Source organism: Coenobita brevimanus, chromosome 53, assembly GCF_032717465.1.
Source record: "Coenobita brevimanus isolate Jiangsu-jjx chromosome 53, ASM3271746v2, whole genome shotgun sequence".
In the NCBI taxonomy this organism is placed as follows: Eukaryota; Metazoa; Arthropoda; class Malacostraca; order Decapoda; family Coenobitidae; genus Coenobita; species Coenobita brevimanus.
The window spans coordinates 3,503,005-3,524,758 of NC_137006.1; the positions used below are offsets into that span (position 1 = coordinate 3,503,005).

Below are 21,754 nucleotides of genomic sequence, written 5' to 3' on the forward strand. Positions count from 1 at the left end.
CTGCTGCTGAGTTTTATTGTCACCTTCTGTTATTTGCCTGAGTCGTCACTATTATTCTTGCACCAGTCACCACGGCCTTCCTCCGCATGGAATTTGAAGATGAGTTATATCTGGAGGAAGACAAACTGTAAGTGTGGAGATGAATGATGATAGAGGTTGACGTGTCACTCCGTATTATCCTTATCTAAGTCATGTTATCTTTTTCTAGCGTTATCTCTTTCTAGTATTATATCTTTTAAATGTTATCATCCTCTAAGCCACATGAGACCTATTGCTTTCTAGTTTTATCATTTTTTAAGTCGTATGAAGCCTATTTTTCAACTATTTTATTCTTCCTAATCTTTCGTTAAAACTGTTGTATATTCTTGAGTATTTTCTCCTCCCCAGGCATGTTATCTGTCAAGTGTTACATCTTCAGTGTTATCTCTAGTGTCTCCTTTCAGGTCATGTTATCTAGAATATTATCTTCTCTCCATTTCACATTATGTCTCTAGTAGCCTGTTATCTGTCAAGTATTATCAGTTGCCATCATTATCTCTGGCCTTCTTTGTAGCATCTTTCAATAAAATATCTTACCATATTCTCAAAGTCATATTGTCTCTCTGAATGCCACAATATCCTTCCAAATCATCTCTTTGAAAGCCATGTTCTAATCCATTCTCCATGTTGGATTTATTTTATTATTATTATTATTATTATTTTTATTATTATTATTATTATTACCACCACCAGACAGTATTGGTACAGCACAGACTCTTAAATCTGTAGTGCTTGGGAATATTTTTGGAAATTAAACTCAGAATTTTTAAGTGTGAAACAAATCATGTAAAAAATCATGAATAGTGTGTGTAGCTTGGGTAATTTAGAACATGGAGATTGGACAGCATAAACTGACTTCAAATCCTTTATACTGCTGTTAGGTAAATACACACATCATTGCAGCATAGGTTACATTATTATTATTATTATTATTATTATTATTATTATTGTTATTATTTGGTGTATGATTTTAGAGTTGTGGTCTTTTGTAATTTATTTGTGCTTGTTAGTGATTGCATTTTGGGCTTGATAATAAGAAAAATTAAGAATGCAAGTTTTTTCAAAGTTATGTACCGTTAGTGTTTATTTCTTGATGTTGTATTAGTAAACCTGTACTGCACCCTAATGTCAGCTGCCATGTTGAGTCTAGTGATTTAAGTTGACCTAACCTGACCTGACCTGACCTAACCTAACCTAACCTAACCTAACCCAGCCCAACCTAGCCTAGGCTAACCTACCTTAACCTAACCTAGCCTAACCCAACCCAACCTAACCTAACCTAACCTACCCAACCCTCCCCTAACCTAACCTAACCTAACCTGCCCTATCCTAACCTAACCCAACCCATCCCATCCCATCCCTTTCCATCCCACCATCCCATCTCATCCCATCCCATTCCATCCCATCCCATCCCATCCCATTCCAACCCAACCCAACCCAACCCAACCCAACCCATCCCATTCCATCCCATTCCATCCCATCCCATACCAACCCAACCTAACCCAACCATCCCATCCCATCCCATCCCATACCAACCCAACCTAACCCAACCATCCCATCCCATCCCAACCCATCCCATCCCATCCCATCCCATCCCATCCCATCCCATTCCATCCCAACCCACTTTCCTCTGCATGTGTACAGAACCCATTAGGCCTGTAGTGCTGTGGCTGTGTGCGCGTTTGGTATTCCGTGTACGTTCCCATGTGGACGGGGATCGGCCGCGGCACTTGCGAGTACTCCTTGGTTCCTGTGTGTGACCCTGAGGAGGCCACCACCAGGATGGAGTACGACGCTGACTCATACTACTCCCTCTTTGAAGACCGCATGTATGTCTGTCACTAACGCATACTAGAGAGTGTGTATGTTTGTCAGTAATACATACTAGATTGCATGCATGTTTGTCACTAACACATACACCAGGCCCTCCACATTCCCGGGGGTTAGGGGACACAGACCCCCACGAAAGTGGAATTTCCGTGAATGTTTGGTGCACCCTCCTGTAAATGCCTCTACAGCCACAAATCACCCCCTGTGGGCAACTGCGTACATACAGTACCTAATAAACCACATCTGGGACCTGAAAACAGCATAAAATATCACAAATAGCTGATGACTTGCCCACATGTGAGTGTGGGCAAGTCATCAGCTACATATATACCTCAGCTTCTTGCAATCATACCCATTAGATTCAATCTTGGCTCCACAGACGGGCAATCCGCAAATCTGTGAGACCTGTGAATGTTGATTCCACGAATGTGGAGGGTCTGGTGTACTAGATTGCATGTATGTTTGTCACTATTGCATACTAGATTGCATGTATGTTTGTCACTATTGCATACTAGATTGCATGTATGTTTTTCTCTTCCTCATACTGCTTTGAAGGCTGCATGTATGTATGTATCTATGTATCTGTGTATGTATGTCAGAAATACATACTAAATTGCATGCATACTTTCCCTATGTCATACTAGATATCACATGTACTGATATGTTTGTCACTAACTCATGCTTCTCTCTCTCTCTCTCTCTCTCTCTCTCTCTCTCTCTAGGTTGCTTGTATTGTGTGTTTTTCATTCCAGTAATTCACACACACACACACACACACACACACACACACACACACACACAAGAGGAACTGGAATTACTGAAAGAGAAAAGGGAGGAAGCAAAAACAAAAAATGAGGGAAGATCAGAAGAGGAGAAGAAGAATTTTTTTTACAAAGTAATAGGATTGCAGGTACGAAAGTGGTACACAAACAGGATGGAAGAAAAAGGAGGAAGGTAGTAGAACCATGTCATAACAAGTATATAAACAAGATGATAAAGTTGATGTACTCAAATGTGGATGGAATGGTATCTAAATTACTAGAGATGAATGATTATGTCAGAGAAAATGAACCACAAATAATATGCCTAACTGAGACAAAATTAACACCAAGGATATCCAATGACATACTAAACTTAGAGGAATACAATATATGGAGAAGAGACAGAAATTTAAAAAAGGGAGGAGGAATTATAATATTAACTAAGAAAAATCTAAAAGTCAAGGAAATAAACCTAGATATACCATCACAAGTAGAACTGATTGCAGTAGAGATCGACACATCTGAAGGTAAAGTAATTGTAGCCAATTTGTACAAGCCACCCAGATCAAACACATGGGAAAGAGACGAATATGAGGACCTGGCAGAGAGTACAATTCAAAGTATAAGATCATTACTACATAAAATGGAAGAGAAATTGGAAAGAATTATACTAACTGGGGATTTCAATACAAATATAAATTGGAATACTCTAGATATAATTAGCCAAGAAAGCTGTTGGGACCAAAAGCTCCTGGATCTAGTACAAGAGTTTTACCTAACGCAACATGTGAAGGAAACCACCAGAAAAAGAGGACTTGATGTACTTTCAGTGCTAGATCTAATATTTACTAGGCAAGAAAATGATATTGACAGTTTAATATATCACCCTCCACTCGGCAAAAGCGATCATGCAGTACTAAATTATAACTTCAGGATAGCATATGACATAGTAAACAGCAATGACAGTTACAAAAAGAGACTAAACTATAAAAAGGGAAATTATCAAGACCTAAAGAAGTATTTCTTAGAAGTTGATTGGGAAAATGAGCTTAGAGGACAAGATTTAAATGCTGTATAAAAAAAATTCTGTGAATTTTATGAAATAGGAGTCCAGAAGTACATCCCACAGCACAAAGAAGCAGATAAGAAAATACAGAAATGGTTCAATACAGAATGTAAAAAATCAAAAGAAAGAAGAGTTTTGTTATGGAATAGATACAGAAGACACAATAGTGAAAGGGCGTATAATAATTACAGACAGGCAAGAAACGACTATACAAGAATAAGGAGGGAAGCCCAAAAACAGTTTGAGGAGGATATAATAAATAAAAGTAGTGACCAACCAAAGCTGTTTTACAACTATATCAGAAGCAAAACTAAAGTAAAAGATATAATACAATCCATTACGGACGAGGGAATCACTTATACACAAGAGAAAGATACAATATTTGTGAAACACTAAATAAGAATTTCCAATTAGTTTTTACAGAAGAAAAAAATTTTGAGAGGGACTATGTGGAACACGCATGTCCACACATACTACCAGATATACAAATAGCAGAAAAAGTAATACAGGAGGAGTTAAGTAGATTAGACAGAGGAAAAGCAAGTGGTCCTGATGAAATTTCATATTGGGTATTACGAGAATGTACAAAGGAGTTAAGTAAACCATTATTTTTAATTTTCAAGAAATCCTTGAGTCAAGGTAAATTACCTGATATTTGGAAAAAAGCAAATATTGTCCCCTTATTCAAGAAAGGAAATAGACAAAATCCACTCAACTACCGACCAGTATCACTGACCAGTGTTGTAAGCAAGGTATTAGAAAAGCTTATAAGAAAAGCTTGGGTAAATCATCTAGAAGAACACAGTATGGTAACAGAAAGACAGTTTGGTTTCAGAAAAGGAAAATCATGTGTTACTAATCTGTTGAGCTACTATGACAGAGTAACAAACACAATACAGGAAAGGGAAGGATGGGTGGACAGTATCTATTTAGATTTCAAGAAAGCTTTTGACACAGTACCACACCAAAGACTTTTATGGAAACTGTACCATCAAGGAGGAATTCGAGGCAAACTGTTTTGTTGGATGCAAGACTTTCTCATAAAAAGAGAAATGAGGACAGTACTAAGAGGAAACTACTCATCATGGAAAGAAGTGACTAGTGGAGTACCACAGGGTTCAGTGCTGGCACCAATCATGTTTTTAGTGTATATAAATGATATAAACAGTTATACTGGAAATGAGAGTTATCTGAATATGTTTGCAGATGATGCAAAAATACAAAGGAGAATTACTAACACAGACTCTTGTAAAGAGCTACAAGAAGAATTAAATAAACTTCATGAATGCAGTAGTACATGGCAAATGGAATTCAGTGTGGACAAGTGTCATGTAATCAAGTTTGGTAAAAGTGGAAAAAGACCTGATTGGGATTATAAGTTAGGAAATAAAACCCTATACACATCAGAAAGAGAGAAAGACCTAGGTGTGATTATCAATAACAGACTATCTCCGGCTGACCACATCAGCGAGAAGGTACGGAACATGTATACACTGCTTGCAAATATGAGAATAGCATTCACATACATAAATGAAGACATGCTAAGAAGGATAATAACATCATTCATTAGACCAACCCTGGAATATGCATCAGTAGTTTGGAGTCCTCATCTCAAAAAGCATATAGACAAGATTGAAAAAGTTCAAAGGGCCGCTACAAGATGGATACCAAGCTTAAGGGACCTAAGATACGAAGAAAGACTAAATAAACTGAATCTACCAACACTACAGGAGAGAAGGAAAAGAGGTGACATGATAATGCTATATAAGTGCATATCAGGGAAGGAGAAAATAGACATAAATGATTACTTAACATATGGAGAAGCATCAGTAAGAGGACACTGCAAAAAACTGCATAAGAAGAGAGGTGATAAAGACGTAAGGAAATTCAGTTTCCCAAACAGAGCAATTGATCAATGGAATGCACTACCGAATGAAATAGTGTGTGCCAAAACAATTCACAAATTTAAGGATATGTACGATAAATATGGTTTAAGACACGGGACAATACGAGCTTGACTCATTCCTGTAAAGATACAATTAAGCAAGAATTAGGTAAGAACACACACACACACACACACACACACACACACACACACACACAAAAGCTGCCCCATCTGCAACTCACCTTCCCCCTCTTATATCCCTCTCCACTCCATCCCTCCATCACATCCTTGGTCCCCATCCCTCCCCTTCCTCCACTTGACACCTCTCTGCCTGATCCCTCCATCGCATCCTCAGTTTCCTCATTCTTTCTCTCCCTCCTCCACCTCACTCACATTTACTCTCCTAGTTAGTCTCCCATTTCTGTATATTGTTTGTCCTTGCCTACTTTTTTGCATTTATTTAGTTATTTAGAGACTGAAGGCTTGCATATTTGTGTCCTAGTAAATTATTATTATTATTATTATCATTATTAGCATTATTTTTGTTATTATTATTATTATCATTATTATTATTACTATTATTATTATCATTATTATTATTATTTTTGTTATTATCATTATTATTAGTAGTAGTATTACTATTATTATTATCATTATTATTATTATTTTTTATTATTGTTATTATCTATTATTATTATTATTATTTGCTTGATGGTTGCATGCATGATTTTTTCTTGACTTGCTTCTATATTAATTTCTCGATGATTTATTTCCAGGTACACATATCAGTAAGTGATTTTATTCAGCATTAGAAAAATGGATTGAGATTTATGGAGTACAGTTTCTTTTTTTTTCCATTAATTTGTGGATCTTTATATTATTCTGTATTACCTGTATGATTTTATGTATTATTATTATTATTATTATTATTATTATTATTATTATTACACCCGTATCATTATTATTGTTGTTATTATTATCACTATTATTATTGTTAGTATAGTAGTATTGGTATTATTTCTACAGTATATATTATTACGGTATTATTAGTAGTAGTAGTAGTAGTACTGTTGTTATTATTATTTTATTGTTTTTATTATTATTATTATTATTGTTTTCATTATTATTATTATTATTATTATTTTTATTGTTTTTATATTATTATTATTATTTTTATTTTTTATTTTTACTGATTTAAACCGGCGATTTTGAGTTGACGCGAATATTGTTTGCCTTAGTCCCGAAGCGGTGGTGACGAGTGGCTCCCCCATGCACGGCAAGAGGGGGGAGGAGGAGGCCGGGGCGTGAGTAGCGAAAGGTCTCGGTGAACCCTGGTAGATTGAACATTTGAACCCCCATAGCATACAGTAGGGTTTTTGAACATCTGAATCCCATAGTGTACAGTAGGATTTTTGAACATCTGAACCCTGACAGTGTACAATTGGGTTTTTGAACATCTGAACCCCATAGTGTACAGTAGGGTTTTTTAACATCTGAACCCCATAGTGTACAGTAGGGTTTTTGAACATTTGAACCCTCATAGTGTACAGTAGGGTTTTTGAACATCTGAACCTCATAGTGTACAGTAGGGTTTTTGAACATCTGAACCCCCATAGTGTACAGTAGGGTTTTTGAACATCTGAACCCCCATAGTGTACAGTAGGGTTTTTGAACATTTGAACCCCATAGTGTACAGTAGGGTTTTTGAACATTTGAACCCCATAGTGTACAGTAGGGTTTTTGAACATTTGAACCCCATAGTGTACAGTAGGGTTTTTGAACATTTGAACCCCATAGTGTACAGTAGGGTTTTTGAACATTTGAACCCTCATAGTGTACAGTTGGGTTTTTGAACATTTGAACCCCATAGTGTACAGTAGGGTTTTTGAACATTTGAACCCCTATAGTGTACAGTAGGGTTTTTGAACATCTGAACCCCCATAGTGTACAGTAGGGTTTGTGAACATCTGAACCCCATAGTGTAGTGGGTTTTTTGAACATTTGAACCCTCATAGTGTACAGTAGGGTTTATTCTTTGTACAATTGTTCAGTTTTTTCTGCGCAGGGACAAATTTGGTGCCTAAAAGAGAGGGTTGGTTTGTCCTGGTACAATTTGAACCCCTGTATCTACCCATTGAACCCCTGTATCTACCCATTGAACCCCTGTATCTACCCATTGAACCCCTGTATCTACCCATTGAACCCCTGTATCTACCCATTGAACCCCTGTATCTACCCATTGAACCCCTGTATCTACCTATTGAACCCCTGTATCTACCCATTGAACCCCTGTACCTACCCATTGAACCCCTGTACCTACCCATTGAACCCCTGTACCTACCCATTGAACCCCTGTACCTACCCATTGAACCCCTGTATCTACCCATTGAACCCCTGTACCTACCCCATTGAACCCCTGTATCTACCCCATTGAACCCCTGTACCTACCCATTGAACCCCTGTATCTACCCATTGAACCCCTGTACCTACCCCATTGAACCCCTGTACCTACCCCATTGAACCCCTGTATCTACCCATTGAACCCCTGTACCTACCTCATTATTGCAAGCTCCATAACACCTTCTCCATAGTGATTTATTTTCCAAATCACCCATTAATATCTTCTTCGTTGGGGGAGGCGGTGGCTCAACCGGTAGAGAGGTGGCGTGCGTCCTAACGGGCCCAGGTTCAAATCCCGGCTGGGGCAGGGAACAATTTAAGGATTTGAATTTCATAAAATCAGGCTTTACTGATCTACCAGAAGACCCGCCGACATGTCGTAAAAATACCCCTGCTAATACCAATACACCAGTCCTGTATGAGACAGCCCTAGCATGTATTCAATATGGACGGTGGGTGTTAGCGCCGAAGTGGTGACATGTAGAGGTGTATGGTATGTAGGAGGACTACTGGGCCTTGATAGCAGGCTGTGAAGCCTATGCCCAGAGTCGGACACATTAAAAAAAAAAAAAAAAAAAAAAATCTTATGTCTTTTCGGTATCAACATAGATTGCGTGAATAACACACAAGAATATAGTAAAGGAGGAGAATCAGGAATAAACCAGTAAGGAAATGGTGTTAAGTAAGCTCCCTAACCACACCAGAATACCACCCCTGAGCTGGTATTTTTGGTGGGTATGGAAGCTCCCTAACACCCTTTCCTCAGTGATTTATTTCGTTCATTACACGTCTGTGTCCTCTTCTGTGTTATATAAATCCTTCTAATATGGCCATCTATCTGTCTAAATATCTATTGTCAGATACCTTAATCCTGTAAGGGGTGACCACAAACAAATCACCTCCATGTTGCCCTGTCCCCCACCATTTCACTGCCCAACCCCCAGCTCACACCCCCCTCCCTCATATACCTCTCCACTCCATCCCTCCATCTCATCCTCGGCCTCACATTCCCTCTTCACCCATCCACTTCACCCACATACACTCCTTGTTAGTCTCTCACTCCTCATCCATACCCACCATAAAATGCATACAAAAGGAGGTTAACCAGCCATATCCAAAAATAAATCACTAAGGAAGAGGTGTTAGGGAGCTTCCTCAATTGACTAGAGTACTGTGCTTGATTTGTGTTTGTATTTTTATCCCATATATTGAAGAGGTGTTAGGGAGTCTACCTAATTGCATACAAAAGGATATAAACCAACCGCATCCTAAAGATAACTGGATCGGATGTGAGAGGTGTAAGGCTGAGAGGAAGGCCACAAATAGGATGCATGGACAGTGTGAAGAGAGTGTTGGATGTGAAAGGAATGTCTGTTGAGCAAGGAAGAGTGGCTGTGCGTGACAGAAATAAATGAAGAGACATTGTGAATGAATAAATGATGACGCAGCCGTGAGGGGATATTCTCCCGCATTTGGTCTGATCAGCTGATCAGGTCAGGTGCAGGTAAGGGGATGGGTCTATTATGATGTGGCAGGGGTAAACCAGCTCTGCTGTCAGGCCCTGCTGCAGATATCACTGATTGCACTGTGCAGTTGACCCTCGCACAGTGTGGTGTGGTGAGGATCTGTTTCTTCTCCCCTTAGTGGCTAAGATACGAGTAAATGTGTGTGTGTGGATGAGTAAACTGGGAGTGTGTCATCCTGTCTTGGCTACCCCCCTTTCTTTGGGGCAAGCAGCCTAGCTATATAGATAGATAGATATCCAAAAATAAGTAGCTGAGGAAGAGGTGTTAGGGAGCTTCCTTATCCATGTACAAAAGATTATTAATCATATGCAAAAGTAAATCACAAAGGAAGTGGCATTAGGGAGCCTCGTACCTGACAAGTATATGGGCTTCTGTAGTACTGTAATTTAAATGTAATGTGAATGTGATGTTATATGTTCTGTGTTCCGTGTTATTGTCTTTGCTTGCTGTGTCTGTGTGTCTGTTTGTTAGCTCTCTTTCCCTCTCTCTCTCTCTCTTTCTCTCTCACACTGCTTCCACTAAAGACCAAAGGACATAGAGGAGGAGAAGAAGAAGAAGAAGAAGATGAAGAAGGAGATGGAGGAGGAGGAAGGGGAGCTGGATATAGATGATGATGATGATGAGAGTAGGGAGGAGGAGGAGGATGACGATGAAAGGAGTGAGAGGGAAAGATTTCTGTATAGCTTGCGAATGGAAAACACAATGTAAGTAAAATTAACCAAGTAAATACAGTACATAGCAAACAGTATCTATCCTCCATTCGCTTCAACTTGGTATAAAATGGCTGTCTTTCCAACTTGATTGCTGAGTTGTAACAGTATATTAACAGTAGAGTATGATGCTAGTCACAAAGAAGTGCTATAGAGAGGGTCATTTTCGACTGTATATATATATATATATTTGCTACCTCTCCATCAGGAGTGCTGAGGTATAATGATATATATATACAGTAGAATTTGATGCTAGTCACAAAGAAGTGCAGTGGAAAGGATGCAGAGCCGTAGCATTGTTTTTTTTTTGTCATTAATCTGTGAGAAATAGACAGCAAAAGGACAAAGCTCTGTGCCAAGTTGAAGTGAATGGAGTGTAGTAAGCAGCAGGAAATACGCACCTGGCTTCAGCTCGGCATGTTTAGAGGACTGCGCTGCTTCCTGCACTTGGACGGTACAGGATCGTATGTTGTAGAGCATCAGAGGCTTACTGTTCATGACACATCACATCCTGGACTGTGGTTGTGTCTTAGTTTGAATTGGTTTTGCCAGCTGCATACCTCAGAGTTGAAGAAAATGTAACTGAGATACCGGTAGCAGTAGCACAATGTACACCCAATAAAGAAGATACCATAATCGGGTTGGCACTCTGTATCTGGCTTTAGTTTATTCTGGCTACCACTTGACAATTTTAATTACCTTCAGAGACTTGCTGTGGAATGAAAGGGTTAATTACAGTAGATTGTGTTGGGCAGTATACTGCAGTGTAAAAGAACAGAAGGTTAGAATCCCACACGAGGACAGGGAACAGTTTGAATTTCATCTAGTGTTCACTCATCTTCCACAACACCCAGTAAAACATCATAAAAACATCTCAAACTCCTCCTGTGGCCTGGATTCTCTTGGCCTTAGGAGACACCCTAGGGTAGTGGCCTTATTGGTTTATTTTTGTACAGTATATGAACACAGCTGAACACACATAGTAGAGCTGCATGACCAACCCAGGCATGTGCAAGCTGTCCACAACAATACTTAAACACCAGACAATGCTTATGATTACTTGAAATTCACAGCTGAAGGAATGCAAGTACAGTAGACCCTTGATATAACGAACTATTTAAGGGGAGGAGTGGGTCGTTATATCCAAAAGTTTTCCATATCCGATGGTCATTATTAACTGAGGGATTACTGACCCAAGGTTGCTGTATCAATGGTTTCGTTCAGGTTTATGTCCACAACCACAACTTACTCTATGAAGGTTCATGTGGAGAATTCAGTGGTTTATGTAGTTATACAGTACATGTACAGTAAATACCATGCTGTATGAAGTTGTACATATAAATACAATGTTTCTTTTGTAATGTAGTACTGTTACAGTACACTTACCATGCCAGGGAGTGAACTTCTGGTCGCTGTATCCAGCAGAAGTTTGCTCTGGAAATGATGAGTCGTTATATCCGAAGTTCGCTATTAAAGGGTTCGTTATATTGAGGGTTTACTGTGTTGGAAATGTTGTCCGAAGGTTTGACATGAAAAGGTTGAAGATGCCTGACTGTGATGATGAAGACCACCATTATATTGTTGCCATTCATTTAGTTTTTAGCTTCTGTGTCCTTGGTTGCCATAGTACAGAAAATTGGCCCTGCATCATTGACTAGTGCCTTTTTATTATTATTATTATTATTATCATTATTATTACTATTTTATTTTATTTATTTTCTTTTCTTTATGGAGAAGGCTTATACTGTATATTGGGATGCATTGCCTGACACACCCAGAAATGGCAAAATTTTTGAATAATTTGCACCACCCCAAACAGCCCTTGCATTTGAAATTTAACTACGCAATTACCTAACAGCTCTTCAACGTGACCCAAGACATGAAATGTTAGATTCTATTTATTTAAAATGTGTTTTGACAAGATTTAAGATGTTTTGAGTTTATTTAAGATGTTTTGAGAGGATTTAAGATGTTTTGAGAGGATTTAAGATGTTTTGAAGGGATTTAAGATTTTTAAGAGGATTTAGGATGTTTTGAGAGGATTTAAGATGTTTTGAGAGGATTTACAATGTGTTGAGAGGATTTACAATGTGTTGAGAGGATTTAAGATGTTTTGAGAGGAATTACAATGTGTTGAGTGGATTTAAGATGTTTTGAGAGGATTTAAGATGTTTTGAGAGGATTTACAATGTGTTGAAAGGATTTAAGATGTTTTGAGAGGATTTACAATATGTTGAGAGGATTTAAGATGTTTTGAGAGGATTTACAATGTGTTGAGAGGATTTAAGATGTTTTGAGAGGATTTACAATGTTTTGAGAGGATTTAAGATGCTTTGAGAGGATTTAAGATGTTTTGAGAGGATTTAAGATGTTTTGAGAGGATTTACAATGTGTTGAGAGGATTTAAGATGTTTTGAGAGGATTTAAGATGTTTTGAGAGGATTTAAGATGTTTTGAGAGGATTTAAGATGTTCTGAGAGGATTTACAATGTGTTGAGAGGATTTGCAATGTTTTGAGAGGATTTAAGATGTTTTGAGAGGATTTAAGATGTTTTGAGAGGATTTACAATGTGTTGAGAGGATTTAAGATGTTTTGAGAGGATTTACAATGTGTTGAAAGGATTTAAGATGTTTTGAGAGGATTTACAATGTTTTGAGAGGATTTAAGATGCTTTGAGAGGATTTAAGATGTTTTGAGAGGATTTAAGATGTTTTGAGAGGATTTACAATGTGTTGAGAGGATTTAAGATGTTTTGAGAGGATTTACAATGTTTTGAGAGGATTTAAGATGCTTTGAGAGGATTTACAATGTTTTGAGAGGATTTAAGATGCTTTGAGAGGATTTAAGATGTTTTGAGAGGATTTAAGATGTTTTGAGAGGATTTACAATGTTTTGAGAGGATTTAAGATGTTTTGAGAGGATTTAGAAGATGTTTTGAGAGGATAATACTAATAATGAAACTACTACAAATAATAATGATAACGATGATAATGACTGTCGTTTGCTCTTACGATGATAATGACCATTGCTCTTACGATGATAATACTGTACCATCGTTTGCTCTAATGACCTTTGTTTGCTCTTACGATGATAATGACCATCATTTGCTCTTTCGATGATAATGACCATCGTTTGTTCTTTCGATGATAATGACCATCATTTGCTCTAATGACTGTCGTTTGCTCTTATGATATTAATGACGGTCGTTTGCTCTTACGATGATATTGACCATCATTTGCTCTTACGTTGATAATGACCATCGTTTGCTCTTACGATATTAATGCCTGTCGTTTGCCTGGTACAGGGGGATGACGATCACCTCCGGCAGTGTGACCCTAGAGAAGAACGACAGCAACCTCATTGGCATCAGCATAGGGGGCGGCGCCAAGTACTGCCCATGTCTCTACGTCGTGCAGGTGGGTGACGTCGATGGCTTAGTACAGTATTTTTTATTCATTTTATTTATTTATTTTTTTTATGTGTCCGACCCTGGGCAAAGGTTTTGTGTGTTGCTCTCAGTGTACAGGGAAAGTGGAGGCTGTGTATGTGGAGATCTGTGTGTGTGTGTGTGCCTCTCTGTGCACATGGAAATCTCTCTGTTGTATGTGTCTGTCTGTCTATCTGTGTCTGTCTGTCTGTCCACCTTTATACATGGAGATCTGTATATCTGTCTGTTTGTAATCTTATCTATCTATTTATATATCTATCTAATTATCTACTTATCTCTTATCATTTTGTTTTGTTAATCTAAGCGTACATGGAAAGTGAAGCCTGTGTATGTGGAAAGCTGTCTATCTATCTGTCTGTCTGTTTGTAATCTTATCTATCTATTTAGTCAGTAGCATAAATAAATAAAACATCAATAAATAAAATAAAAATAAATTGTCATCTGTTATTATTATTATTATTATTATTATTGTTATTATTATTATTATTTGAAGCCTGTCAGTAGCATAAATAAATTAAATAAATCAATAAATAAAAATAAATTGCCGTCTATTATTATTATTATTATTATTACACCAATATTTCAGACCACATAAAATAAAAGTAAATTGCCATCTATTATTATTATTATTATTATTATTATTGTTATTATTCATTCATTCATTCATTGCCAGACGCCATGTATCCCAAACGGGGTGGCCAAGGGCTTAGAGTTAATTGTTTTACAGGGAGGGGCACTAATCCTCCACCAACCCCACTTGACACGTAGGGATGCCAACAGCATCTGGTGTTCCCAGGCGGTCACCCATCCAAGTACTAACCAGACCCAACGTTGCTTAACTTCGCTGATCGGACGGGAAGCGGTGTACTCAACGTTGTATGGCCGTTGGCTCTATTGTTATTATTATCATCATTATTATTATCATTATTATTATTATAACGGCCATACCACATTGAGTACACCGCTTCCCGTCCGATCAGCGAAGTTAAGCAACGTTGGGTCTGGTTAGTACTTGGATGGGTGACCGCCTGGGAACACCAGATGCTGCTGGCATCCCTACATGTCAAGTGGGGTTGGTGGAGGATTAGTGCCCCTCCCTGTAAAACAATTAACTCTAAGCCGTTGGCCACCCCGTTTGGGATACATGGCGTCTGGCAATGAATGAATGAATGATGATGATTATTATTATTATTATTATTATTATTATTATTATTACACCAATATTTCAGGCCACATAAAATAAAAATAAAATGCCGTCAGGTTTTCGACAACACAGCAGCGTCGAACGAGGGAACACTGCAGAGCGGAGATGAGATAACAGGCGTCAATAACATCAACGTGAAGGGCAAGAGCAAGCAGGAGGTGGCGCATCTTATACAGCGGTCCCAGGTGAGAGAGAGAGAGAAAGAAAGAGGGAGAGAGAAGGAAGAGTGGAGATGAGATTACAGGAGTGAATAATATCAATGTTAAGGACAAGAGTAAGTAGGAGGTGATGCATCATATACAGCGGTCCCAGGAGAGAGAGAGAGAAAGAGGGAGGGAGAAGAGGATGGAGGGAGGGAGAGCAGGATGGAGAGGGAAGGAGGGAGAGAAAGAGAGCAGGATGGAGAGGGAAGGAGGGAGGGAGGGGAACTAATCCAAGCAATACGATCATATTTCCAAGAGATGTACCCAGTTATGATATTCAGAAGAGAGAGAGAGAGAGACTTCCTTTGTAATGTGCATCGTCCATATACTGTATCTTTTATGTATCTATCCCCCTCCTGCATTGAGCTGCCTGTCAGTCTATCTATCTACGACTGTCGCCATCTATCTGTCTTTATATTTACCTCCCTATCTATCTATCCATCCATCTATCTATCAACCACATCCATCTGTCTTTTTATTTACCTCCCTGTCTATCTAACTGTCTATCCATCTATCTATCAACCACACATGACTATCCCTCCACCACATCCATCTGTCTTTATACTTACCTCCCTGTCTGTTTAACTATCCATCTATCTGTCAGCCACACGTGTCTGTCCCTCCACCACATCCATCTGTCTTTATATTTACCTCCTTGTCCATCTATCTATCCATGCATCTATCTATCAGCCACACATATCTATCCGTCCACCACCGCAGGGCTCGGTCACCATCCAGTACAACAAGCTTCATGCCGACCCCAAGCAAGGCAAGACGCTGGACATCGCCATGAAGAAGGTGAAACACAGGCTCGTCGAAAACCTCTCATCTTCCACGGCGGACGCGCTCGGCCTGTCCCGCGCCATCCTCTGCAATGACTCACTGGTTAAGAAGTTGGACGACCTTCAGCGGACCCAGGACATGTACCAGGCACTGATGGACCACACCAAGAGGCTCCTCAAGGCGTTCTTCGACCTGGCCATCATTTACAAGCGTGAGTAGCGGTTGTTAGAGGAGAAGGGCAGTTAGTAGGCAGCCCTCGTTAGGTCAGAGAGGTCGTACTGATTGTCGTAACGTTTATAAGAGTGAGCACTGGTTGTTAGAGTAGTAGGACAGTTAGTAAGCAGCCCTCGTTAGGTCAGAAAGGTCGTATTGTTCATATCGTGTATAAAGGCTCCTCAAGGCCTTTCCTTTGACCTGGCCATCGTTTACAAGCGTGAGTAGCGGTTCTTAGAGGAGAAGGGCAGTTAGTAGGCAGCCCTCGTTAGGTCAGAAAGGTCGTATTGTCGTTCATATCGTGTATAAAGGCTCCTCCACGAGGCCTTCTTCGACCTGGCCATCATTTACAAGAGTGAGTGGTGGTTGTTAGAGGAGGAGGGCAGTTAGTAGGCAGTCCTCTTTAGGTCAGAAAGGTCGTATTGTCGTTCATATGGTTTATAAAGGCTGCTCCTAAAGGCATTCTCTGACCTGACCATTGTTTGTAAGAGTAAGTAGTGGTTGTTAGAGCGTTCATTACTCTCTCTTTCTTTCAGGATTTGGTGATAGGTACATAAATAGACATAAATAAAGACATAGATAGGTAGAAAGGTTGGTAGATAGATAGATAGATAGATAGAGCATTTATTACTCTGTCTCAGGATTTGGCGATTTTTTTTTAGATTGGAGTGCATGAGTTAGATAGATAGATAGATAGGTTGGCAGGTAGGTAGGCAGATAGATAGTTAGAGCATTTATTACTCTCTCTTTCAAGATTTGGTGATGTGTTTTGTGAGATTGGAGTGCGTGAGTAAAGACAGATAGATAGGTCGGTAGGTAGACAGAAAGATAGATAGATAGATAAATAAATAGATATAACATCCATTACTCTCTCTCTTTCAGGATTTGGTGATGTGTTTTGTGAGATAGGGGTGCGCGAATTACAGCAGAGCGCCAACGAGGCCTTCAACCAGTTTGGCGACGCCCACCGCCAGATGGAGAAGTACGGCATACAGATGTTGAAGCGCCTCAAGCCTGTACGTATGGAGGAAGCACCTTAACACCTTTTCCAGAGTGATTTAGTTTGATTATTACACCTTACTGCCCTCCTCTGTGCTAAATAAATCCTTCCAAAGTGCCTCAAGCCCATACGTATGGAGGAAGCACCCTAACACCCTTTCCTGAGTGATTTATTTTCATTATTACACCTTACTGTCCTATTCTGTGTTAAATAAATCCTTCCATTATCATCATACTTTGCAGAATCTCCCAAACACATTTCCCTGAGTAATTTATGTTGCTTATTACACCTTACTGTCCTCTTCTGTGTTACATAAATCCTTCCAATATCGTCATACTCTGCAGAATCGCCCTAACACCTTTTCCTGAGTGATTTATTTTGCTTGTTACACCTTACACACCTTTTCCGCATTACATAAAACCTTCCATTATCACCATACTCTGCATAAACAAGATACAAAAGAATATTAACCAGCCATATTCAAAAATAAATCACTAAGGAAGAGGTGTTAGGGTGTTTATATGACCTCAAAATTTATGGTATTATGACCCATCTTCTCATGGGTTAAGAAAGCTCCCTAACACCTTTTCCTGAGTGATTTATTTTGCTACTACACTAGCCTAACATTCCACAGTATTACGACCCATCTTCTCATCAGTTATGGAAGCTCCCTAACACATTTTACTAAGTGATTTATTTTCTTATTACACCTTGCTGTCCTCTTCCGTGTTGCATAAATCCTTCCAATATTACCACACTCTGCATTAATTACTAACATAGTAAAGGATATTAACCAATGTCTAAAAATAAATCACTAAGGAAGAGGTGTTAGGGAGCTTCCTTAAGCAATGAGAATACGAACCAATATGTCCGCCAGCTCCTTAACACCTTCTCCTAATCAAGTGAGTGGATGGCTGTCATCACCACCTTTATTTATTTTATTAATTGATTTATTTTGTAGATAGATATTGAGGTGGTTTGGCCTTGTGGAGAAGATGGAAAGTGAGACTGACAAGGAGGGTGTATGTGAGTGAGGTGGAGGGGGAGAGAGGGAGGGGGAGGCCAAGGATGATATAGAGGGATGGAGTGGAGAGGTATATGAGAGAGGGGTGTGTGAGCTGGGAGCAGGGCAATGAAATGCTGGGGGACAGGGTGACATGGAGGCTACTTGTTTGTGGCCACCCCACATGGGATTAAGGCGTCTGGCAATAGATAGATAGATTTATTTGTTTCCGTCATTAAATACCTCATTGTCGATCTCTGTCTCCAGATCCTCAGTGACCTGGGTACCTACCTACACAAGGCCATACCCGACACCCGCCTCACCATCCGCCGCTACGCTGACGCCAAGTTCGAGTACCTGAGTTACTGCCTCAAGGTGAAGGAGATGGATGACGAGGAACTACAGTTTGCCCAGCTACAGGAGCCTCTGTACCGCGTCGAGACAGGAAACTATGAATACAGGTTAGGTTGGGCTAGGTTTGGTTAGATTGGGCTAGGTTTGGTTAGGTTGGGCTAGGTTAGGGTGGTTTCTCTCTCTCTCTCTCTCTCTTTCTCTTTCTCTTTCCTTCCCTTCCCTTCTCCTCTGCTCTGCTCTGCCCTGCTCTCCTTTCCTCTCCTCTCCTCTCCTCTTCTCTTGTCTCTCTGGACCCTACCTCACCCCACTCAATGTAAAGTCACCTGAAAAGGAAAGAAGTGTAATAAAAAGTGACAGGAAAGATGGGAGAAATAGGAAGAGAGGAGGACAGACAGAAAAAGAATGATAAAGGTGAAGGAAGAAGTAGGCAGCACTACATCAAGTGAGTGGATGATGGTGATAAATAGGAAGAGAGAAGGGCAGACAGAAAATGAATGATAAAGGTTGGAAGAAGTAGGCAGCACTACATCAAGTGAGTGGATGGTGGTGAGAAATAGGATGAGTGGGGGGTAGACAGAAGAGAATGATTAAGGCGAGGGAAGAAGTAGGTAGCACTAGCCTACATCAAGTGAGTGGATGGTAGTTGCCTCCACCTGCCACCAAAGTTAGTAAATAGAAAGATAATAAACCCTTCCTCCGTCCCCAGGCTGATACTGCGCTGTCGACAGGAGAGGGAGATCAACAAAGAGTGTGTTTAAATAAGACCCTAAGCACTTCTTCCGTCCCCAGGCTGATGCTGCAGTGTCGACAGGAGAGGGAGATCAACAAAGAGTGTGTGTAAATAAGACCCTAAGCCCTTCCTCCGTCCCCAGGCTGATACTGCGCTGTCGACAGGAGGCGCGGGCCAGGTTTGCCAAGCTGCGTTCAGACGTGCTGGTGAAACTGGAGCTGCTGGACTCAAAACACGCGCAGCACCTGACCGAGCAGCTGACCCGGCTGATTGAGGGCCTGGCCACGTACCACACCCAGTGCCAGGAGCTGATGCACGGCCGGCACTGGTTCCCCATTGAGCTGGACATGGTCGGCACCACGCTGAATGCACACGTCAACGATGGCATACAGGTACAGAGACAGGGTTTATTTTTTATTTATTTATTATACTGTGGTAGGTGGGGGCACTCACCATCCACTCACTCGATGTAGTGCTGCTGTCGGGTGTCTGCCCTTTCCTCTCCTCCATCCTTCTTTCCTTCCATCTTCTTCTGCCTTCCTCTTCTTCATTCTTTCCTCTTCCTTCTGCCTGTGGGTAACTTTACACTCCCTCTTCTGTCTTTCTTTCCTTCATTCTTTCCTCTTCCTTCTGCCTGTAGGTAACTCTACACTGAATGACAAGCCAAATGGTTTCCTGTACACCAGGAAACCATTTACTACGCTGGGTGGTAACCATATAACCAAATTTTGGCGCCTGGTGGTTTAGTGGGTAATTATTGCGCATCAATTGGACTGAGCTGGTGAAGGTTTATATCCAAGGGGTGGTTGGGGTTTATTGCTCACGTAATGCCACTCAGGGATGAGTGAGGCTGGTCACTCTCATCTTAAATGTCAGGACCAACTTGCCTAGCCCCAGGCTCCTACACTCCTCATGGGGCAACGCAGGATTGGATGATGGATGGATGGATGATGATGATGATGTTGATGATGAAGAGGTACCATCTAAAAAACTCCCTTTTGTATTCACTCTTCCAGACAGTAATGATAATGAGGTTGACATTGATAATAATAATGATAATGATGATTTTGACAGTGGTAATAATAATGATAATGATAACACTGATAATAATAATGAAAAGGCACTAAAATGAATGATAATAATGAGTTTGACAGTGATAATAATAATGATAACTCTGATAATAATAATAATAATAATAATGATAATGAAAAGGCACCAAAATAATAATAATGAAAAGGCACCATTATTATTATTTTTATTTTTTTTTTAATGGTAGGAAAAAAAGAACCCAAGGCCAGAAATACTCCAAATTCCTCTTGATCTTTCCAGACTGGAGATTTTGAAGACGAGGAGGAGGAGGACGAGGAACTACTGGACACGGAGACGGCGCTGGAGGCCCGGGAGGCGCAGGACCTGGTGGGACCCCTAGCCGGCCTCTCCCTCGATGCCTCCAAATCACCCGCTGTGCCTAAAACCAGACAGGAGGCCAGGGAGGGCAATTTTGAGGAGGTTAACTTGCTGGGAGACTTTTAAATGAGGCTGTCTATCTGTCTATCTATCTATCTGTTTGTTTATCTCTGTCTGTCTATCTGTCTATCTGTGTCTATCAATTTGTCTATCTATCTTCCTATCTATTCTATCTATCTGTCTGTATCTACCTATTTATCTACTGTATCTGTCTGTACTATCTATCTCTCTGTTCTATCTATCCATTCTGTCAGTTGTATCTTGTATCATCTATCTACTTTATCTATCTACTCTATATTATATATCCTCTATATTGTGTCTATTCTATCTATTTTATCTATTCTCTGTACTGTGTCTATTCTGTCTATTTTATCTATTCTGTCTTTACTATCTCTGTTCTGTCTATCTATCTATACTGTGTCTATTCTATCTATTTATCTATCTATAGCCAGACGCCTTAATCCCACAAGGGGTGGCCACAAACAAATCACCTCCACGTCGCCCTGTCCCTTGCCATATCTCCGCCCTCCCCCCAACGTACACCCCTGAGACGATGTTACTGTAGTCCTTGTTTTTGAGTCTCCTTTGTTACTAGTCAAAGAACCTATTGACCATTCCATAGACTTTAATATTGTGTGTGTAATATATTCAGTAATGCTTAGGAATGAGGTAGGGCTGAGTCTCCTTGGTTACTAGTCAAAAAAATGTCTGAACACCTGGTTTTTAAGTGAGCTGGAAGGGGTTAGGGGTCTAGGAATGAGTCTCCTTGGTTACTAGTCAAAAAGAACCCTCAGTCTGCCCACACTTGGATTTTGAGCTGGAAGGGGTAGGGGTCTAGGAATGAGTCTCCTTGGTTACTAGTCAAATGAACCTCCTCAGTTTGACCACTATCTATCTGTCTATCTATTGCCAGATGCTGTAATCCCATAAGGGGTGGCCACAAACAAATCACCTCCATGTCGCCCTGTCCCCCACCATTTCACTGCCCTGCCCCCAGCTCACACCCCCCTCTCTCATATACCTCTCCACTCCATCCCTCCATCTCATCCATGTGGTGTGGATGTGGATGTGATAGGAAGCATTAAGAGAAACACATTGAGGTGGTTTGGCCATGTGGAGAGGATGAAGAGT

General features: G+C 40.1%; 2 protein-coding genes and 2 non-coding genes across 4 annotated transcripts in view; 2 read left to right on the forward strand and 2 right to left on the reverse strand.

Moving 5' to 3' along the window:
• Positions 1–11: 11 nt before the first annotated feature.
• PICK1 (protein interacting with PRKCA 1) lies at positions 12–20,711 on the forward strand. The gene is made up of 9 exons (XM_080273178.1): positions 12–127; positions 10,032–10,211; positions 13,523–13,634; positions 14,927–15,055; positions 15,794–16,067; positions 16,952–17,085; positions 18,340–18,533; positions 19,299–19,548; positions 20,486–20,711. The coding sequence occupies exons 1-9, from the start codon at positions 87–89 to the stop codon at positions 20,687–20,689; spliced, it is 1,518 nt and encodes a 505-aa protein (XP_080129304.1). The 5' UTR covers positions 12–86; the 3' UTR covers positions 20,690–20,711.
• LOC145400862 (5S ribosomal RNA) lies at positions 14,438–14,556 on the reverse strand. Its single transcript, XR_013897489.1, has one exon. It is a non-coding gene; the product is annotated as a 5S ribosomal RNA (ribosomal RNA).
• Positions 14,601–14,719, forward strand: LOC145400900 (5S ribosomal RNA). Its single transcript, XR_013897523.1, has one exon. It is a non-coding gene; the product is annotated as a 5S ribosomal RNA (ribosomal RNA).
• The window catches only part of LOC145400746 (WD repeat and SOCS box-containing protein 1-like), a 456,090-nt gene continuing 451,696 nt past the window's right edge, over positions 17,361–21,754 (reverse strand). The window contains exon 11 of the transcript XR_013897482.1: positions 17,361–17,420. The gene's annotated coding sequence lies outside the window, so the exon portion shown is untranslated. The remainder of the gene's footprint in view (positions 17,421–21,754) is intronic.